The 20,757-nt window shown below is 37.6% G+C and overlaps 1 protein-coding gene across 6 annotated transcripts in view; it reads left to right on the top strand.

Annotated features, from left to right (window-relative positions):
• Nucleotides 1-20,757, top strand: part of RPGRIP1L (RPGRIP1 like) — a 96,088-nt gene that overhangs the window by 29,565 nt on the left and 45,766 nt on the right. For all 6 annotated transcript variants that reach the window (XR_007455645.1, XM_049621134.1, XM_049621135.1 and 3 more), the window contains 7 exons: nucleotides 3,854-3,993; nucleotides 8,873-8,979; nucleotides 9,287-9,337; nucleotides 10,020-10,199; nucleotides 10,742-10,859; nucleotides 15,224-15,676; nucleotides 19,285-19,436. Coding sequence is in view for 5 of the 6 variants with exons in the window: in XM_049621134.1 (XP_049477091.1) it covers nucleotides 3,854-3,993; nucleotides 8,873-8,979; nucleotides 9,287-9,337; nucleotides 10,020-10,199; nucleotides 10,742-10,859; nucleotides 15,224-15,676; nucleotides 19,285-19,436 (1,201 nt within the window). In the remaining variant the exon portion in view is untranslated. The remainder of the gene's footprint in view (nucleotides 1-3,853; nucleotides 3,994-8,872; nucleotides 8,980-9,286; nucleotides 9,338-10,019; nucleotides 10,200-10,741; nucleotides 10,860-15,223; nucleotides 15,677-19,284; nucleotides 19,437-20,757) is intronic.

Genomic DNA, 20,757 nt, shown 5'->3' with positions numbered 1-20,757 from the left:
ATACCTTCTGGGAATAAAAAACATTAAACTTAGCTGGGAATAATGCATAACTGGAATTTTGAGAGGAACATGTTTTTCTCATATTTACTTTCTCACCGTGAAACTTTATCTTTCCATATTAGAAGATGATCTGAGAGGGTAAATCTGACTTTGAAGGGTTTTTTTTTTTAATGTTTTATGCTTGAGCTACATTTTTTCCTGTCACATTAAAAACAGACTTCATTATGCTGCTTACACTTGAATTTTGTGTGAGGTATATGGAAGTAAATGTGTGTAATGAGTGTCAAAACATTTTGTGTCCAAAAAAAAATTAATGTCACTTAAGCACAAAACCCAGCAAGCACACATGATAGCAAACAGAACTGTAAAATTCTCTAATACAAATTTTTAAAATATAATATGCTTTCAGAAACAGTTGGAGAAACTTCTACAAAAATCATTGTCATCTTTAAAATTCTTTAAAGCTCTTGTATTCCATGGCACTGTTACCATCATTGCCAACAACTAGTGCTCATCAAAAACTAAATAAAATTTACTCCGTTTGGTTAGTCATAGTGATAGCGTGTTTTTAAAAGGAGAGCATTTGTTTGTTATTCAAAACTGGCTAGTTTTCAGGAGAAAAATATGATTTGCAGATTACATTCTCATCTTCCTTTCCCAAATGAAATTTTGAATGTGTTTATTACTTGACATATGACATATTAGAGAATCATCTGGTAAGATAAAACCCTCATGTTAGTATTTGGAATGAGCTCCTTTTAATATGAGAAAACATTTTTGATACAATGCCAAGAAGTAAGTATAACCTTATTTAAGAAATACTCCATTTGAAAATTCAGAATAAACTTTTTTGCAATTAAATCTATGTGGTCAGAGAGAAACTATGCTACGATATTGCAAAGCTGTGCCCATCTTTGAAGTTAGTATAGTTTTAGGGTGGTAGCACTCATGAAGACAATAGTCCTTCAGCTGTAGTATCTATGTATGAATAACCTGGAAAACAGCAAAATGTAGCTTTTACCACCCCTTTGGAACTTCCCTCCCCCAGCCTCGAGCCATCACCATCCAATTCAGATTTAGTCAATTTGGGACAGGATCCAGAGAATCTGTTAGAGGTGGTTTTAAGGCATTAACTCCCTGAGAGACACTAATACCTATTTTAAGAAAAAAAAGACTTGGTCTAGTTTTTGAAGATGGTATTAACCATTTTTGAGAATTGGGTAAATCAGGTTTTTACAATGTAATTAGTAGCCATCTAATATTCAAAATTCAATGGAGCCCTGCTGACCACCCGTAGATTTTCTGGGCTCCCTTTCTGTAAAGTGAGCACCTGTCCCCTGCAGTCTTCTAGGAATCATGAAAGCCCATATGATCAAATATGAGCACTTTGTGCTTCTCAGAAATCAAACTGAGTACATTCGGGGCATTATTTTCTTTCAGTAAGTGAATTATCCCTATGTAAATATGTGTTTAATTTCCATTAGGTCCTAACTAAAGTATCTGTGGATTTCTTCATGGATGATTTAGAGCTTATTCTTCCCTCTCTTTCACATTAGGGTGCCCTTAAACATGGGAATAAATAGAATTTCTTCTGCAAGAAAAAAGCCTTAGGGTGGAGATGAATTCTTTAGCTCTTATTTCAGTCTGATCATGTTGTTGATCAAGAGTGTGTAAGCTGACCCATGACCGCCAGTGGACGTGCCAGTGAGCACAGGCACCAATGGACATTCAGCTGTGGATGGACATTTTCTCACTTCAGCAACATAATGTAACAGACGAAATGTGCACACAGACCAACTATGATATCCCCACCCCACCCCACCCCCAGTTGTCACTGTAGGCAATATACAAAAACATTTTCATGAATAAAAGGTTCTCAAAGACTGTTCTCATATGCAGATTTAATCATGTACACAGCCTTTACAAAGAAAATGGAGCCAGATGTGGTTCACCATTTATAGTTACACAGATGGCTCCAAGCATAGAGGAATACAGTAAATTCAAAAGGAATTCCTCATGAAACTCCAGTGGAATGTAATCCTAAATTTAGAGGGAAGATAGCAGTGGACTAAATTCAGATTGACTTATGCTGATTTACACTAGTATTTTGTGGGTTTGGAAAAACCAGGCTGCTAAATTGTTCTTAATTTAAACACATACAGCTTCTGATGTTTCTGCCAGATTAACTGTTGGTGATCTTTTTGCTGGTACTAATGCTATTGGAACACTACTGTTTCTAATTTTTGGCGTCTGATATAATGTATAATTGTGCCTATTTCATCATGCTAATTTTTTTTTCCGGGTAGTACATGTTTTTAATAATACAAGACACACGCGCGCACGCACCCCCCCACACACACACACACACATACACACACACCCATATACCCACATACATACATATGTGTGTGTTTGGTTTATATAATTTGACTAGACACAGAAATTATATTTGGTCTTTATTTTAAAAAATGAAAATGTAAAGGAATATTCTTTAATATTTAAAGTGCATATTTTGTTTGGATTTCATTTAAGTCTAGGTAATTGTACCTTTGATCAAATTAACTTAAAATATTGGTATATAGGTTCATGCATTTTTTAAGGTTCCATATGTGAAATGAGAACATTGATAGAAGAAACAGATGTCATATTTAGAGAAACTTCTAGAATTTCATTTATTTTTAAGTTCATATTATTTTAAATGCAATAAAAGCATTCAAAATGTAAAATAGATACATAATTCTGTTCCTTTGAAAGCTATGCCTCCCAGAAAAGTATCTCTTTTGGAATAAAACCTCAAGACTAGCTGGGAGCAGCATTAAGGGCAATTTTCAATAATAAGTTTTTCTTCCATTTGCTTCATCATCAGTACAAAACCAGATTTTATAAATTTTTGTTTCATTTACTGGGTTTAAAATAAGGAGAAGGGTCAAAGCTGCTGATAATTATTCAGTCATATCAAGCTTCACAGATAATAGTTTTCTGCTGAAATACAGATCAAGATCAGTTTTTCCAAAACCTGGCTATCACCTGCAGAAGCTTTATAAAACTCTGGATTCCTGGGCCCCAAGATCTTCATTTTTAAATCTCCCCAAGTGCTTAGTATAGCTGGTCCAGCACCAGTGTTTAGTTTATCAGCATTTGGAAACCACTGGCATAAATGAATGTTGGGATTTAATCATGAGTGGATTTTAACACTGGTTTAAAATCTTCATCATTCTTACCAGGGTGTTCTTACCAGGTTTTCATCCCAATCACATTACAAGTAAAACTTTGTTCTTAGCCTGTTAATGCGGTTTAGTTTTTTAGGACAAAAACTCCATTATCACTACCTCATAATAGCAGAGTTGCCGTCTTGTATTTCAGCGTGTTATCATTTCATGGCTGAAATTTCGTGAATATGGTATTAGCACGGACTCTGTAAAAGTTTGAGATTCTAGAAGTAGAGATCAGGTGGCGAGCCCCTTTTTCTCGGTTTTAAGAGGGTTTGTATGTGGGAGAGAATAGTTTTATCCGAGGCTGATGGCTGAGGTTTGGAACTGCGGATTCCTCTGGAGTATGTACAGTATCTGAATTCCTTTACTAGTCCCACAAAAGCTGCACGCTGCCAACTTTTCTGACTGGAGAGCTCTAAATTAAGGCCAGTTCCTTTGCTCATCCCACAAAGCCTTTCATGTTTCCTAACCGCAGCCTGAGAGAGGCGCCTTGGTTTCAACAGCAGCAGACCAGCATATGTTTACTTAATTCCTAAGACATGATGACAGTGGTCTCTGTGCCACTAAAAGCTTCTCTCTTTCGCGTTCTCGGTCGAGGCCGATCTCCAGGCTCTCCTCTGCATGTCATGTGTGTTTTGCAGTGCCTTCAGTGCTGCCCACGAAGAGCAATGGAAGCTAAAGGAACAGCAGCTCAAAGTGCAGATCGCTCAACTCGAGACTGCCTTAAAGTCTGACCTAGCAGACAAAACTGAAATCCTTGACAGAGTCAAAACCGAAAGAGGTACATACAAAACCACTACTGACTTGTCTCAACAGCCATCCACTTCCATGCGTTTCGCGGTCACTTGAAATTTCCGTTTACTCAGCCTCGCGTAGAAGCCCAAGGAATTTTTTTTTTTTTTTTTTTTTTTTTTTTTTTTTGGTCAGAGGTACTGTCATTTAGGTGGTCTTTTAATTTTTTTGTTGAGCCTTCTTGTGTTCAGCAGTCAACAAGCATTTCTTGAGCCAGGCACCGTTCTAAGTTCTGGGGATACAGCAATGAGCAAAGCCAAGGCCTTGCCCTCACGCAACATAAATTCTACAGAGAGAAACTGACAGTAATTAAACAAGCATGCCACATGTCAGGTGGTGGCAAGGGCAGTGGGAACAAAAACAAAGCAGTGTAAGATGACAGAGTAGAGAAATAGTTGCTTACTGGTTTTGATAGGTCAAACAGGGACGATCTCTGTGATAATGAGATATCTAAATCTACTCTGTGACAGTGAACTTAAATACCAGGAAGACTTGCCAAGATGTCCCTGCTAAAATAATGATCATTAATAAGTTTCATGTCACAGATCTCACCCCTCTCATCTCAGGGAAATAAAATAATCATAATTAAAGTAGATGTCTGATTTACTAGATTATACACCCAAGTGCACAACAGGGGAATTGAATTATTTGCTTCAAATGTTGTATCTGTTGTTCATCCACTACGCAAACCAAGTGATGTGATAATAAGGTTGCTTCTTTTGAACATTTGTAATTCTGTTGCATGCAAGCGTTTCACAGTTTAATGCAGGCTCCGTTAAAAAAAAAAACAAACCAAAAACAAACAAATTACAAATGTAGTCAGTACTCTATTTATTGATTTAGCTCACAATGCCATATTTTATTAACTATAAGAGAGAGTTTTTTTCCCATTTTGACATCTCTGAAATTGGGATGCATCTTATAAATGATAACATTTTAAAATTATGGTCTGACTTTTTCCAACACTCTAGGAAGACTGTAATCAGAACATTTCTTACAATAGATGTAGTCTTAATTTCAATGAAACATATGTGCAGTATTTATATGCCAAGTGGTTAAATTTCATGAAAAATTATTTGTGAATTTTTCTCAAGAATATTGTGAGGAGAATGAAATGGTGACATGATTGGTGACCGGGCAGGTATTTAAAAGTTTTGATGTCAAAGATGTATCGTTCCTGATTTTAATGTGGTACTTAACCGAGTACTTTTGTTTAATAGTTGCTCAGTAAATTCTTGTTGACTGAAGGAAGGAGAAGCACTCTATATTCCCCACTTTTTTCCAAAAACAGATATAAACTGCTCTGAAAAGAAGAGAAATGAAAACAACCTGTCTTATTTCTGTGCTTTCTGTATTTCCCTAAATATCAAGAATTTCAAAACTCTTATCTCTAAACATCTGCATTGGTCTCTGGAAAGAAACTCTTAAGGGAATAGAATCTTGGTGGTCTTTTTTTAAGACCTATCTGTTGTTGTTTAGTGATTTCCAAAGATTCTTTTAAATTATTAAGATTACAGTTGCAAAGTTATTTTAATCCACCGAATCCATTCTTATTTTTTTCACTAGCTTTTGTGTCTTCTTGGATTTTTTGAAAGATTAAAAATAATTCACGTATACCATTAAAAAAATCCAGGGAACAAAAAAATTTCTAGAAGTCACTCACTCCCACACCCCACAAGATAATCACTATTAATATGTTTATGTTTGTCCTTCCAGAGTTGTTTGTATGTGCACAGGTACAGTTTTTATAATGTGCTTTTTGTCTTTACTATGTTATGAAATCGTTCCTTGAGTATAAGTGTAAACCCACATCATCATCACTTATAATGTCTGTCCTGGTTTTCCATGTGAGGATGTACAAAAAATTGCTTAACAATCTTCTACTGATGAATTTTTAAAGAGTTTCAGTTTTGTTAAGTATCATAAACATCTTTCTACACAAATCTTTACACATTTATTCAGTTGTTTTCTTAAGAAGAATTGCTAGTACTGAATCTTTATTTTTAAGTCAACTGTTATTTTAGTTATTTTGCTTGAATACCCAAAGTTTATAAGTCTAATGACTGAAGTTTGGGATCGTTTGGTGAATATGTTACAGTGGATTATAAGAAAAATATTACAGCCTTGAACCATTTTTTTTCTGGGAAGTACTAAACAAACAAAAAAAAATTGAAAATCTCTTTATAAGGAAATCTTTCAATATGTAGAAAGTTCCTTTTTGTCTTACAGATTTTGAAATTGTTTCATTCCACTTTGAAGTCTCTTCACACATTTACCTTTTCATTTGTCGAGTGTTCTTTGCCAGAAGATGTTTCCCTGGCTTCTTAGACTCATTCATCTAACTGGCAAATTATTTTTAGAGAATACTCACCTCTTTATTCAAGGTACAAATTAGTTTCAGATTGTGTGAATATGTGGGGGAAGAATATGTAAATGCAGTTTGCATTTGGTTAATGCTTAAATTAACTGCATGTGTTTAAGGGCCCTGCTTTTGAAAGTTCCTTTCTATCTTTAGCTGAAATGCATAATTCAGCATAATGCATATGGTTATATTGATCACAGCTGAAGATATTAGCACAAAGGAGCTCTGAAAATTGTTTAGTTGGATTGTTCTCCGCACTCTGCTTATTAATGGTGTGCTTGAAGAACATAATTTTAAAAGAGTGAAATGTTATCCCATTTGAATAAAATGCTGTTTAGCTTAACCTGCTTTTTGTCAAATCATAAGGTAAGGAGGTTATTTTTCATCTTGTACAGGATGCTTTGATTTTTCTTATTATAATCCAGCAAGGCTATCTCTTGTTTGAACTACAGCGTCTCCGGGCTTCTTAAAGACCCAGGAGTCGTATCCCCAATAAACAGTTTGAGAAAGGAAAAATACCGTGGATAATTCTACATAAAATCTAGTAGAGAGAAAGTTACTCATATTCAGTAATGTCTTCCCCCACTAATAAGCTATTTTCCCACTACTAACACCCTAGTTTTAAAAATATCCATGAAACGGGGACATTGTTGACACAGAAATCAGCAAAGGAAGAAACATTTGAATAAGTTCATGTATACCTACTAGCATTTCATTCTCAGAACCCTGCTCTGAAATATTGAAAGAAGAGAGAAACAAGAGCATGAAAATAGTAATCAGAAAACGCTCTATCTGGGGGAAGGGGCAATAGTCCTGTCCTTTACACTTTACCTCGTCATCAGAACCCCTAACCCGTTTGCAGGCCAAGAAGGAAACTACCTTTAGTTTTATATTTTTCTTGCTATATTTACCTTTTTTCTGTTACCTAACCATTTCTATCTAGATTTTTTAACCTAATCAACAGAAAATAAAGTGTTCTGCATTCTTACCGTACTCTGTAACTGAAAAAGTTGTTTATCTCCTCTAACAATTCATATTTACCATTAATCCTAATTTTGAGTTGAAAGACAAATAGTTGACCTTTACCTTCAAAATTTCCAAGTACTGTTCACACTTGTGAACTCTTATTTAGGTCACTAAATATTAGCAAAAGGATAACCTTTTAACTTTTCATCGATAAGATAAAAATGTTTATATATTTGATATTAAAATGTCTCTGCATACTCTAGAGTCACTTTTTTTTTTTTTTTACTTTTTAGTTTTCCAGGAAATATGTGACATTAAAAATATCCAAATTCAGTCCATTTCTTCTTAATTATGTAATTTACTATTTTTACTTACATGTAGTATATATATCCCAAGTTAAATCTTGGGAACACAAAAGCATTATAAAAGTCAGAAATGTATTTTTGTATAACATGCATTCAGCGTGCAAATGTATTCATGCAAAGAATTCTTGGCAAATGTGTTGACTTGCTTTTTTTAAGAAAAGGAAACAAAAATGTACAACTTGAAGACTTTTGATAAACACAAATCTTTGAAACTAGGATGAAATTAGTGGAGACACTTTGGATGACATGGTTTAGAGTTAGTGAACGGGGAGCCAAAAAGGAGGACACCTGACCCCGACAATGAACTCTGTTGAAGAGTACGCTTAAGAACATGAGACTAAAGAATACATTTGTTAGCTTGCTTTTTTTTTTTTTTTTTTAAGTTAAGCATATGTTGAATGCAGGGAGTAAAAAATTCGTCTCTTCGTGGATTTATTACTATTTTCTGTAGCTCTGCTCTGTGCTCCTGATTGTGGGTCAAGGCAAATGAGAACCTAGGTGAATGTAACCTATCTCTATTCCTTAACGAGAGCTCTGAGTCCATGTCTTACTAATTAACAGCATGAACTCAATGAATAAAGAACACACATGAATTATTACTGATGCTACCATGCCCTGGCTAAGAATCCATTCCTCACCTATCTTAGCAGATTTGTTCAAAGTGTGGTTGATTAGAATTACAGATTTAGTTATCACCAAAGAAATTATGTTGTTTTACTAAAAAGACTTAATGCTAAATTGGAAAAAGAAAACTCAAGGAAGTCAATTAAAACACTAAAAGACAAAAAAAAAAAAACAAACCACTTTTTTTTTTTTTGCATGCCTTTCAGGACCCTTAATAAGTAAGTAAAAATCATAGATTTAGAAACATATTTTCTTAGGTATTTTAGATAGAATGTTCCTTTGAAGTCCCAGAGGCCCCAATTTCCTTATATTAATACTATGAACTTCAGTCTTCAGTTTTTGATAAGAAACTGGATCATATGGTAGACACATGATCGTGTTCATTTGTTCCTCATTCTCCTGCTGCCTTTGTCTAGGTGCTAGCATAATTTCCTCTCTGACCAGAGCACTGCTAGATCCAGCTTGGTGTGTATCAGGAATTAAATTAATTTTAAATGTGTTCTTACCTCATGCTCTCTTACCTTTCTAATGGCATGGACTTTATTTTTAAGACCAAAATGAGAAACTCATCCAAGAAAATAGAGAACTACAGTTACAGTATCTGGAACAAAAGCAACAACTTGACGAACTTAAAAACCGCATGAAGTTTTACAACCAGGTGAACTATTTTCTTATTTGGGAGATAAACTCCAAATCTGTATCTAAATATTTTATACACAGAGGAAACACTGTACTATAAAGCAAAAGAAGACAAATATATGACTTGGTTTATTAATTCATGGTTATTACGCAGCTTGCATTTCAGAAGGAGATTCTGAATAGTCGGAATGTCTCTTTTACTTAGTTTATTAATTCATGCTATCAGGCAGCTTATGTTCCGTGAGGATAATCTGCATAGTTGGAATGTCTCTTGTACTTTCCATTAATATCTCATTGTGAGCTTTTACTCACTCTGTCTTTTGCAGGACAGTGATATTAATGCTGATGAATTGAGTGAAGCTCTCCTGCTTATAAAGGTAACTTTCTGAACTTCACCATGAATTTCATGTCTACATATAACTGTTTCAGCATAATGATGACCCTTGTCTGTAACCCTTATACTTGGAGAATAAATTATTCAGGAAAGTGGTCAGGTGACATTTACTTACAGCATATACATATTTCATAATGACATCAAAATTACATTAAAATAGACCTCAAAAACTCTTATTTAAAGCACTTTCTCCAACTGTACAAATATTTCACTTTTACACACCTCACTATAAAACTAATCAACAATTTTGTCCTAAGAGACCTTGGTACACCCTATTATCTTAAGTAAAATATTGAATTATAAATGTTACCAGAAGATATTTTTTCAGTTCTAGGATATTCTGTTATTTATAAGAAGACACGAGAAAATACATTTCTTTCCCTTTAGATCAACACTGTGTAGCATTTAATCAATTGAAGAAATAGAAATAAATGTACATGATTCTTCTTCATGTCATGAAGTAATAAACCGTTTTTTGAATTCTCTGTAATTGTTCCAAATGTCTATCTAAATATATTTTCTGTATCAGGATTGTTTTATTCCTGATGGAAAATGGAACTATATCTGCTTTCAATTAATGATTTTTCCTTGCCATATCTATATTAATTCACATGATTATATTTTAGAAACTCTTATTTCAGTAAGAAAACATGTTTTTATTTTAGGCTCAAAAGTCACAAAAAAATGGAGACCTTTCCTTTTTAGAGAAAGTAGACAATAAAATTAACAAAGATCTAGAACGCTCCATGAGAGAGCTACAAGCAACTCATGCAGAAACGGTGCAAGAGCTTGAAAAGACACGAAACATGCTAATTATGCAACATAAAATTAATAAAGATTATCAGGTAAGGTGCAACACTAACTCGGGAAAATAGATTTTCCTTAATGATCAACTGATGATTTACTTCTCTAAGCAGTGTTATGTATTATCATCTGTTATAATCTCTTATCATTTATTACCACATGCCTGGAATGTGGCCTCGTAACTAGGTACTCAGAGTCAGTAGTTGAAAAACAAACTATGTTTTTTTTAAGTCCCTGGTTTTAGAGACCAAACACCAGCAATGAATTCACCTTTGCTCATATTAGCACATTCTGCAAATGGGTTATAGTTATCCTGAAGTCCTGCCACAACCACGTGTGATTGTAGCCTGTAACAAACGGGAAAATCACCTCCATGGGAAGGGATCTCGGGTTTTTGTTAATTTTACTTCTGATTTATGAACATTGCCAAGCATAATTTTCTAAACCGTGAGCTGTTTCAGAAAACCATGGTTTACAGCTCCTGGTATCTCCAAGATCTAAGAAAATGCTTGTCATGGTCGCTTTAAAAAATGAAAATGGAACTAATCCTAAGTATTGAGACTTGTTATCTCCTCTTTTTTAGATGGAGGTTGAAGCAGTGACCCAGAAGATGGAAAATTTGCAGCAAGATTATGAACTCAAAGTGGAACAGTATGTTCATCTTCTCGATATCAGAGCTGCACGCATTCAGAAACTAGAAGGTACGATGCCCACAATTCGTCTACAGTAACTAGACGAGTAGAGTTTACGACAGTTGAAAATGTCGTCCAAATCTACACTCACGATTTCTCTTTGCTCTATTTTTTTTTTCCAATTCATAGCTGTAAGGAGAATTTACCAGAAAGGTTGTTTTTATCTGATTCTTTTCCACTCAAGAATTTTTAGTAACTTTCTACTGCTTTTTGGATCCAGTGTTGCAGGCTTGCAAGATTGTTGCAAGATTTCAAAGTAGTTTATGGAGCACGGCAGAACTAACTTTACCACCTCATTTCGAGTTTCTCTTCTCAGCAAGCGATGCCTCGCAGCCAGACAAGTCTGCTTGCTCTTTGTCAGATTCACCTTTCTCGGTCCTGCCACTGGATCTTTGTTCCGCCTAAACCTCCTTTATAGCCAACGTACGCCCTTTTTACCCTGCTTCGAAATCTAACCAAATGCAATGCACGCCTCTGCCAGGAAGCTGGCTCTCATCACTCCTAACCATTCATGCCTCTACTTGAAATGCCCTTACAGTGGTTTCCAGACTTAGGCAAGTATGAAAATCATGTGGGAAACTTGTTTCAAATGTAGCTTCCTGGGCCCTATCCCTGGAGATCCAGAGGCCCGTGATGCTGCTATATTTAGAAATCCAAGCGACTCAGACGCAGGTGCAAGGCCACACTTTGAAAAACACTGCCTCGGTACTCCCCATCCTTCCTCTTATGTACTCGGAAAGTGTGTTTGGGGACTGTATTATGGAAGTGTTCTTTAGTGTTGGAGTTTCGCATGTTCCCTGTGATGGCAGGATACGTTCTTCCATGCCAAGTACTCTGTCTCTCTTTCATGTCCCCTGCCGTACAATGCTTAATGTGTGGATCTAGGCCAGCAGTAATTCTACACTCTGAAAAATCACTGAGGATCCCAAGGGCCTCTTGCTTCTATGGGTCATACTTACTATACTTCTAGTAAGAATTAAAAGTGAGAAATTTGGAAAATATTTATTTTATGTCATGCTAAAATAACAGTGGTAAATCCGTTACATGTTAACATAAATTACGGTATTTATTTTTAAAAAGCTGTATTTTCCATACCAAAAAAAAAAAAAAAAAATAGTAAGAAAAGTTACACTGTTTTAAATTGTTTTCCTTTTTTTTTTTTTAATTGTTTGACATTTTTACAAACTTTTTGGTGTATACCTTAATAGAAAACAGCTGGGTTTTTCAACCTGCTTCTGCATTCAATCTGTTATGATATCACACATCATGTAGAGTTTGGGAAACTCCATTGTACACTTGTGAGAGAATAAGAATGAAAAAGGCAAATGACATGTCAGGGTTGTTTTAAAAATAGTTTTGACCTCACAGACCTCCAAAATCCGTTTCAGGGACCCTCAGCATTCCCAGACCACACTTTGAGAACCACTGCTCTAAGCAGAAGCGTTCGATCCGCCTGAACAGGGTTTTCCAGCAGTCAAAGAGCAGTATGTACCTTTTATTTCAAGTAGTACTCAATAAAAATTTGCTTAATAGAATTCTCCTGAATCACACAGAGGTCACGTAGCTTGGGATTTTCATTCCTTTTGGTCTCACTAAATCTTCACCAATATATATTATCAGTCCCCAATATTCACTGATTCATCCCGTAAACCTGCTCAAGCTCTTCCTGCATGCTAAGCAAAGTGCTGGCCAGTGAGAAGCCAAATAGGAAAGAAAGCTCGGGTCCCACCCTCAGCGAACTCAGAAGATGGAGCAAGTAAATAGAGTATCCCTTACCGGGAAGAGTGGGAAGCCAGGAAACGCGAAAGATGCGGAGGAAACGTTGAGGAGAGATGCCTACTTACACCTGAAGACTCCGGGAAGACTGCCACGCAGTAGGTTTGGAGTCTCCGTAGGCTAGAGAATTCACCGCTAAGTAAAAGCAAGAAGGGCCTTCCAGGAAGTAGAGGAGGCAGGTAAAAATGCCCTTAATGTGAAGGGCTGCCATTCATTTGCAAATGAATGGCACCGCTCCTGGTTAATAAGGGGAGGAGGATCTCCCGGCAAGGCTGGAGAAAACCAAGTCACCCAGGCCCTGCTTGCCACCCTGAGTTTTGTTTTTGTTTTTAATTTTTTTTTATGATTTATTTATTTATTTATTTTGAGAGAGAGAGAGAGAGAGGAAGCACAAGTCATGGAGCCGCAGAGAGAGAGGGAGAGAGAGAGAGAATCCCAAGCCGGCTCTGCACTGTCAGCACAGAGCCCGACGCGAGGCTTGAACCCACAAACCGTGAGCTCATGACCTGAGCCGAAGTCGGACCCTTAACCGACTGGGCCACCCAGGTGCCCTTGCCCCCCCCTGGAGAATTTTAACCTTAATTACCTACCTAGAAAACCACTAAGCAGTGTTTAAGGTAGACAGTAATACACCAGAACTGCATTTGGGAGATTATGCTGTAGTTACTAGGAAGAGTGAATAAGATCTGAAGGAAGGAAGCACTTTGGGTTCCATAATAATCTGGGTGGTAAACACTGGGAGTGTAAGAAAGGTAGCATTAGTGGACAGAGAATGAACAGGGGCAAATTTGTAACGATTTAGGAAACACTGTTGAATACTAGTGATGTGGGGAGAATTAAGAGAAAGGGAAACTGGAATGATCCCGTGGTATCAAGCTTGGGCAACTGGATGGATGCTGACATCAGCGCCTGAGATTCAAAGTACAGAAATAACTGGAAGAGTCTACTCTTCGGTGTTAGATGCATGCTATTTTGGAGATATCGAGTTTGAAGTGCCACGGGGATATCTAGACAGAGGACCCAGCAAGGCATCAGATCTCTGGGTCTGGAATTCAGGAAATAAATCTGAATTAAAAATAGAAAGCTTAGGGTGCCTGGGTGGCTCTGTCAGTCAAGCGTCTGACTTCGGCTCAGGTCATGCTCTCGGGGTTCATGGGTTCGGCCCCACCATGGGGCTCTGTGCTGACAGCTCAGAGCCTGGAGCCTGCTTCAGATTCTGTGTTTCCCTCTTTCTCTGCCCCTCCCCCACTCCTGCTCTGTCTCTCTCTGTCTCTCAAAAATAAATAAACGCTTAAAAAAAATTTTTTTAATAGAAAGAGGAGAGTCTTCAGCATATTTATAGTAGCAGAAGTCATAAAAGGGGGAGATTACCCATGAGAATATGTCATCTAAGGAGAGGATAAAAACAGGACCCCAGCAAATGATGAGAAAAGGAAAGAAACCCTAAAAGAATGACACGAGAGGTAAAAGGAGAAGCCGGGTTGATGATGAATGACATGGAAACCAAGGTAGGACAGAGGTTCAAAAAAGAGAAAGTGATCATCAGTGTCAAGGAAGGAAAGAAACTACCTAATACAAGGACCAAAGCCCATTCAATCTAGCAATTAATTCGTTCCTGGTGACCTATTCTGGAGCAGTTTCCTAAGAAAAGTAAGGCAGATACTATTCGCAAGAAGTTGAAGAAGAGTGTCTGTTAGATGTGGAGTTGTAGACTCCAGTATACATTATTCTTTCCAGAAATGTGGATATAACATGGGGATAAAATGTGTATCTAGAAAGAGATACATCTGTGGCTCCTGAGTGGCTCAGCTGGTTGAGCGTCTGACTTTCGATTTCAGCTCAGGTCACAATCTCACAGTTTATGACTCTGAGCCCCACCGTGGGGCCCCGAGCTGACAGTGAGGGGCCCTTTTTGGGATTCTCTCTTTCTCTCTCTCTCTCTCTCTCTCTCTCTCTCTCTCTCTGCCCCTCCCCCGCTCACGTGCTTGCACATGCACTCTCTCTCTCTCAAAACAAACTTAAAAAAAAAGAGATATATCTGTTTAAAAAAACAGCTTTGTAGAAGTATAATTAACATACTTTAAACTGCACGTATTCAAAGCATACAGTTTGGTGAGTTTTGGGCCCATGGATACACTGTGAAACCATCACCATAATCAAGACAATAAACATTATCCATCACCCCTAAAAGTAGGAAAGTATGTATTTCAATAAGCTGAAGGGAAGGAGCCAGCAGAAAGAGAAATCGACTTTAAAGGAGAGAAGGTAATAAAGCAGAAGCAGAGGAACAGGAAGAATCCAAATATTTACCTCAGCTGTACTTTCAAAAGCCTTTTCTTCTTTTTTTCTTTTTCCTCTTCCCTGGTACAGGCTATATTCTAACTTGAGTTGTAATTTTGTTGTTAATAAGTGATGTCAAAACCAAGGACGAATTTTTGTATGATACAGTATTACTCACAGAAAAACAGTGTGGTCACAGAATTTAAGATTGAGACTCTTCACCAAAAGCACTTCGGCTTCCTACCACTTCAAAAGCCAGTTTGTATCTTCATATGTCAATATTTAAAAATATCTAAACTGTGTGTCTTCTCTTGCAGCCCAATTAAAGGATATTGCCTATGGCACCAAGCAGTATAAATTTAAACCAGAAATCATGCCAGATGACTCTGTTGATGAATTTGATGAAACCATTCACTTAGAACGAGGCGAAAACCTATTTGAAATCCATATCAACAAAGTAACCTTTTCTTCTGAAGTTTTCCAGGCGTCTGGAGATAAAGAGCCTGTCACTTTCTGTACCTATGCTTTCTATGATTTTGAGCTACAGACCTCTCCCATAGTGCAAGGCCTCCACCCAGAATATAACTTCACTTCTCAGTATCTTGTTCATGTTGACGACTTATTTTTACAATACGTTCAGAAGAATACTGTCACTCTTGAGGTCCACCAAGCTTACAGCACAGATTACGAAACACTTGCAGCTTGTCAGCTGAGATTCCATGAAATTCTAGAAAAAAGTGGTCGAATATTTTGCACAGCAAGTTTGGTTGGTAAGTACAATCTTATAAGTTTTGGATGTGTGAGTCACTAATTTGGTGTATAGGTTACTATGATGCTCTACATTAGTATCTTTTCTCGTACGGATTCAAGATCCCTTGAGGCTGTTGGACAGTGTTCTCTAACTGAGCTGCCCAGAATAGACTGGACTATCCTAAATGTCATTGAGGATATCAGTGCGATGGCTATTACTTTTTTAAAAGCTTCTAAGTACATGTATTTATTTACCATATCGATACCCTTTTTTGATCAAATGTTAATTGTAGTACGTTCATCAAATATTCTGTAAGATCATTTGTTATCACTGTTAGCAGGCATTGGAAATACAGGGGTCGGTACTAAATAAGACAGAGCCCCTGCCATCGTGTAGCCTACCTTCTAGAGGGGAAGACAGGCCATAAAACAAATATATATCTCATCAGATGGAGAAAAATGAACAGGATAAAGAGAGAGAGAGAAGATGGCGAGCTCAGACAAAGGCATCCCTGATGAGTGACATTGGTAGAGACCTGAGTGAAGATCCATGACAGGATCCGGGGAAAGAATGTTTCATGCAGTGGAAACACCAAGTACCAAGGTGGAGGGACAAGCATGACATATTGGAGGAGCAGCGAGAAGGCCAGCGGCTAAAGCAGGAAAGCGATTAAAACAACAGAAGGATGACTACGCAAAATAAGGCCGTCAGAGGAAGGCAAATAGCATATGATTTCACTCCTATGTGGAATTTAAGAAACAAAACAAATGAGCAAAAGGAAAAGGAGGAGGGGCGAACCAAGAAACTCCTTACTGTAGAGAACAAACTGATGTTTACCAGCAGGGAGGTTTGGGGGGGGGGGGGGTTAAATAAGAGATGGGTGTGACGGAGGCACGTCTTGTGATGAGCACCAGGTGTTGTATGGAAGTGTTAAATCACTAAATTCTACACCCGAAACTAATATTACACTGTATGTTAACTGGAATTTAAATAAAAACTTTTTTGAAGATACACTATAAAAAGAAAAACAGAAAACCAAGGGGCACCTGGGTGGCTCAGTCAGTCAAGCATCCGACTTTTGATTTCAGCTCAGGTCGCAATCTCACAGTTCAAGCCCTGTGACAGTGCAGAGCCTGCTTGGGATTCATTCATTCTCTCTCTCTCTCTCTCTCTCTCTCTCTCTCTCTCTCTCTCTCTCCCTCCCCCCCTCCCTCTCTCCCCCCTTCTCTCTCTGCCCCTCCCTTGCTCTCTCGCTCATTCTCTCTCTAAATAAGCTTAAATAAAAGAGAAAAACTATGGAAGGACTAGGTCATGCCGTAAAAACTTGTAGGTCTTGTAGGTCATGGTGAGGAACGTGGAGTTTTTATCTCTCGGTGATGAAAGTCATTGGAGAGTTTTGAGGGGGGAAGTGACATGATCACACATAGATTTTATTTTTTTTAATGTTTATTTATTTATTTATTTCTGAGAGAGAGCGAGCAGGGGAGGGGCAGAAAGAGAGGGAGAGAGAATCCCAAGCAGGTTCCATGCTTTCAGGTCTGGGGCTCAAACCCACGAACCGTGAGATCACAGTTAAGAGTCGGATGCTTAACTGAGCTACCCAGGTGCTCCCACATGTAGGTTTTAGAAAAGCTGCCTTGGGTGCCGTAGGAAGAAGAGTCTGTAGGGGCCAAGAGAGAAAATAGGACCATTATCAGGCTATTGCATTAATCTGTGGAGAGATGATGGTGGCTTGGATTCAGATGGTAATGAGCGAGGCACCTTGGTACAACCTGGCTGAGTTAGTTGAGCTTCAGGTTCTCGATTTCAGCTCAGGTCATGATCCCAGTGTCGTGGGATTGAGCTCCAAGCTGGGCTTGGAGCCTGCCTGAGATTCTCTCTGCCCTCTCCCCCCAACTCGCACACTCTCTCTCTCTCTCTCTCTAAAAAAAAGAAGAAGAAGAAGGTAATGAGAACATTGACAAATGATTACTTTCAATGTATAGTTAGTTAACTGTTCCTTTAAGACTTGCTTATCAATTGTATGTAAGGTAATGAGAGAAGTGGAGGGCCAAGATTTCTCGCATGAACACCAAGGAGAATTGTGAGGCCGTTTATTGAGGTAGGCCTGAGAAAGGAAGGCCTGAGAAAGAAAATCAAGAATTCTGTTTGAACAAGTTAAGACTGACCTGCCTATTGGACAGCCAAGTGGAACTGGCATATGGGCTGCACTAAGTAGCCCAAAGGTCAGGGATAAAGATATGAAAGGGGGAGTCATTACCATATTGAATATATTTTAAGCCTTTAGCCTAGGTTATAACACATGGACAATGAATGTACAGAAAACAGAGAAAGTGGCCAAGGACTGAGCCTTGGAAAACCACAGAATTTAGAGTTCAGGAGGAAGAAGAAACACCAGCAGAGGAAAGTAAAGAGTAGCCAGTCACTTAGGAGGCAAACCAAGAGTATACAGTATCCTAGAGGCCAAGTAAAGAAACCATTTGAGAATGATAAGAGGGTGACTTAGCTTCCGGGGAAGGATTTTATTTTATTGATTGATCACAGGGGTAACATAAAAATCAAAGTCAAAAAATAAAAAAGTGAAAATTTTTGCCATAAAATCTCTCTCCCACTCCTGTCCCTCAGCTACCCTAGGCCCCCTCACCAAAGGCTACAAATTTTAACAAAGAAATTTTAAGCATATACAAGCAAATATGTGTATCCATAGATATTCTTGTTTTAGGACTTTTTTGTTTAATGATAGCAGATTCGAATAAAGTATTATATGTTGATGAGGATGATCCATTAGCGAGAAAGAAACCAATGAAGAGAATGGGGAAATAATGTTAATAATATGGTATGTTTAGGAAAGTTTACATATAGAATATCCTCTGTTCACCAAATATTGAGTACTCATTATGTACTAGTCCCTCTGGTAGGAATGTATCAATGGAAACCACAGCCCTGGCCCTCAAGAAACTTAAGAGTGCAGGTAGAGAAATAGGCTGGTGAATGGACAGTTATGTGAAAAGAGTCAGTGTTCTAATGAGAGGATATCCTTCTTCTCTGGGAAGGAGTTCTTAAGTCCCCCAGGAGCTATAGGGGAAATCTTCACAGAGGAAGAGTGATGAAGAGCTGCCTGAGTCAAAAGGAGCACGGAGGGTGTATGGGGGCAAACATCATGCAAGCATGGCTTGCATATATTTGGCACAGCTGTGGCACTTATCCCTGTACTGGTGGCACAGTAGAGAAGTGGAGAGGTGCCAAAGATCTCTTGGAAGTTGAATCACAATGTGGAGTATCACATTTATAATTTTGGGCTTTCATATTGTATCTGTCAGTCTACATTGAGTGCAACTTATTAAAAACAAGCTACTGTAGCATCAGAAAGAATCTGTGGAGTATTTAATACAGTGTTTAGTTTTTTCTTTATATTTTAGAAGGATCGAAACAGTGTAAATTGGAATATCTCAAGCATAATTTGACATAGTTCTTTAATAATACTTAACATACAATGAAACTCATGCTTGCAGAAGTAACTTTATTTTCTTCAGCTCTGTTCTTTGCCAATCACACGTCATTCGTGCAAGTCATATATTATTTTACTCAGTATAAAATTTTAACAGTGAGTTATGCATTGGTTTGTAGGAACTAAAGGAGACATCCCAAATTTTGGCATAGTGGAATACTGGTTCAGATTACGAATTCCCATGGATCAAGCAATTCGACTTTATCGAGAACGAGCAAAGGCTTTGGGATATATAACATCAAATAATAAGGGGCCAGAGCAAATGCATTGGGTGAGCTGGTTGGACTTTAAGACATTTTTATGACACAGAAATTTTATAATATGTCTTTATATGTCATGCTTTAAACCAAAATCATTTTCTTTCATAGCCATCAAGTGACTCTTTTTAACTTTTTATTTTGAAATAATTATAGACTTACAGGAAGTAGCAAAAACAGTACAGAGAAGTTCTATGTACCCTTCATCCAGCTTCTCCCAGTTGTAACATCTTAAATAACTACAGTGCGCTCTCAAAACCAGGAAATTGACATTGGTATAATACCATTAACTAGGCTACAGACCTTATTCAGATTTTTCAGTTTTTATATGCACTCGTGCGTGTGTGTGTGTGTGTGTGTGTGTGTGTAGTATTAGTTCTGTGCAGGTTTATCATGTGTATATATTCATGTAACTGCCACCACAACCAAGGTACAGAATTTTCTAATACCACAAAAGAACTCCCTTGTGCTACCCAGGGCACTTTTGAAAAATAGAATTGCAGTTCTGTGAATTGGAAGTTTAAATGCAATTCCTCAGAGCAGCATTTCCCAAACTATGTTTTATGGAGCCTTACTGGCCATACTTCCAAAAGAATGCCATGATCCAATGAATGCAGAAAACACTAAAGTAGGCAAATTTAAATAGAGTCCTTGACTTCTCATGTATAATAAGAATCCCAAGAGGAAAGCATAAAGTATGCACTTGGGTTGAGTAACAAAGGAATAAAATATAGTTGAAACATTTTGGAATGTCTGCTCAAGTCATAGTTATCTTTTTTCATTTGGACTGCCGTCACTCCCAACCCATGGGGTTGAGCCTCCAGGGGCCAGATTTACGTTAAGTGATCCTGTTCTCTCCTACTATCCACCCGACTATTACTAATGATTCAGGGATATCCACCTGAACCCAGTTGAGCCAATCAGATTCTGCCTTTTTTTTTTTTTTTCAGGAATAGAATGTAGTAATTCATCACTTACATATAACACCCAGTGCTCATCCCAACAAGTGTGTTCCTCAATGCCCCTTTAGCCCTTCCCTCCACCTAACACCCCACTAGCAACCCTCAGGTCTCTGTACTCAAGAGTGTCTTATGGTTTGTCTCCCTCTGTTTTTATATCATTTTCACTTCTTTTCCCTTACGCTCATCTGTTTTAAATATTAAATTCCTCATATGAATGAAATCATATGATATTTGTCTTTCTCTGATTTATTTCGCTTGGCATAATACATTCTAGTTCCATCCATGTTGCAAATGACAAGATTTCATTCTTTTTGATGGCCGAGTATTATTCCAGTGTGTGTGTGTGTGTGTGTGTGTGTGTGTGTGTGTGTGT

This window comes from Panthera uncia (genome assembly GCF_023721935.1).
Source record: "Panthera uncia isolate 11264 chromosome E2 unlocalized genomic scaffold, Puncia_PCG_1.0 HiC_scaffold_19, whole genome shotgun sequence".
NCBI lineage: Eukaryota > Metazoa > Chordata > Mammalia > Carnivora > Felidae > Panthera > Panthera uncia.
This window is presented reverse-complemented; position numbering and strand designations above follow the sequence as displayed.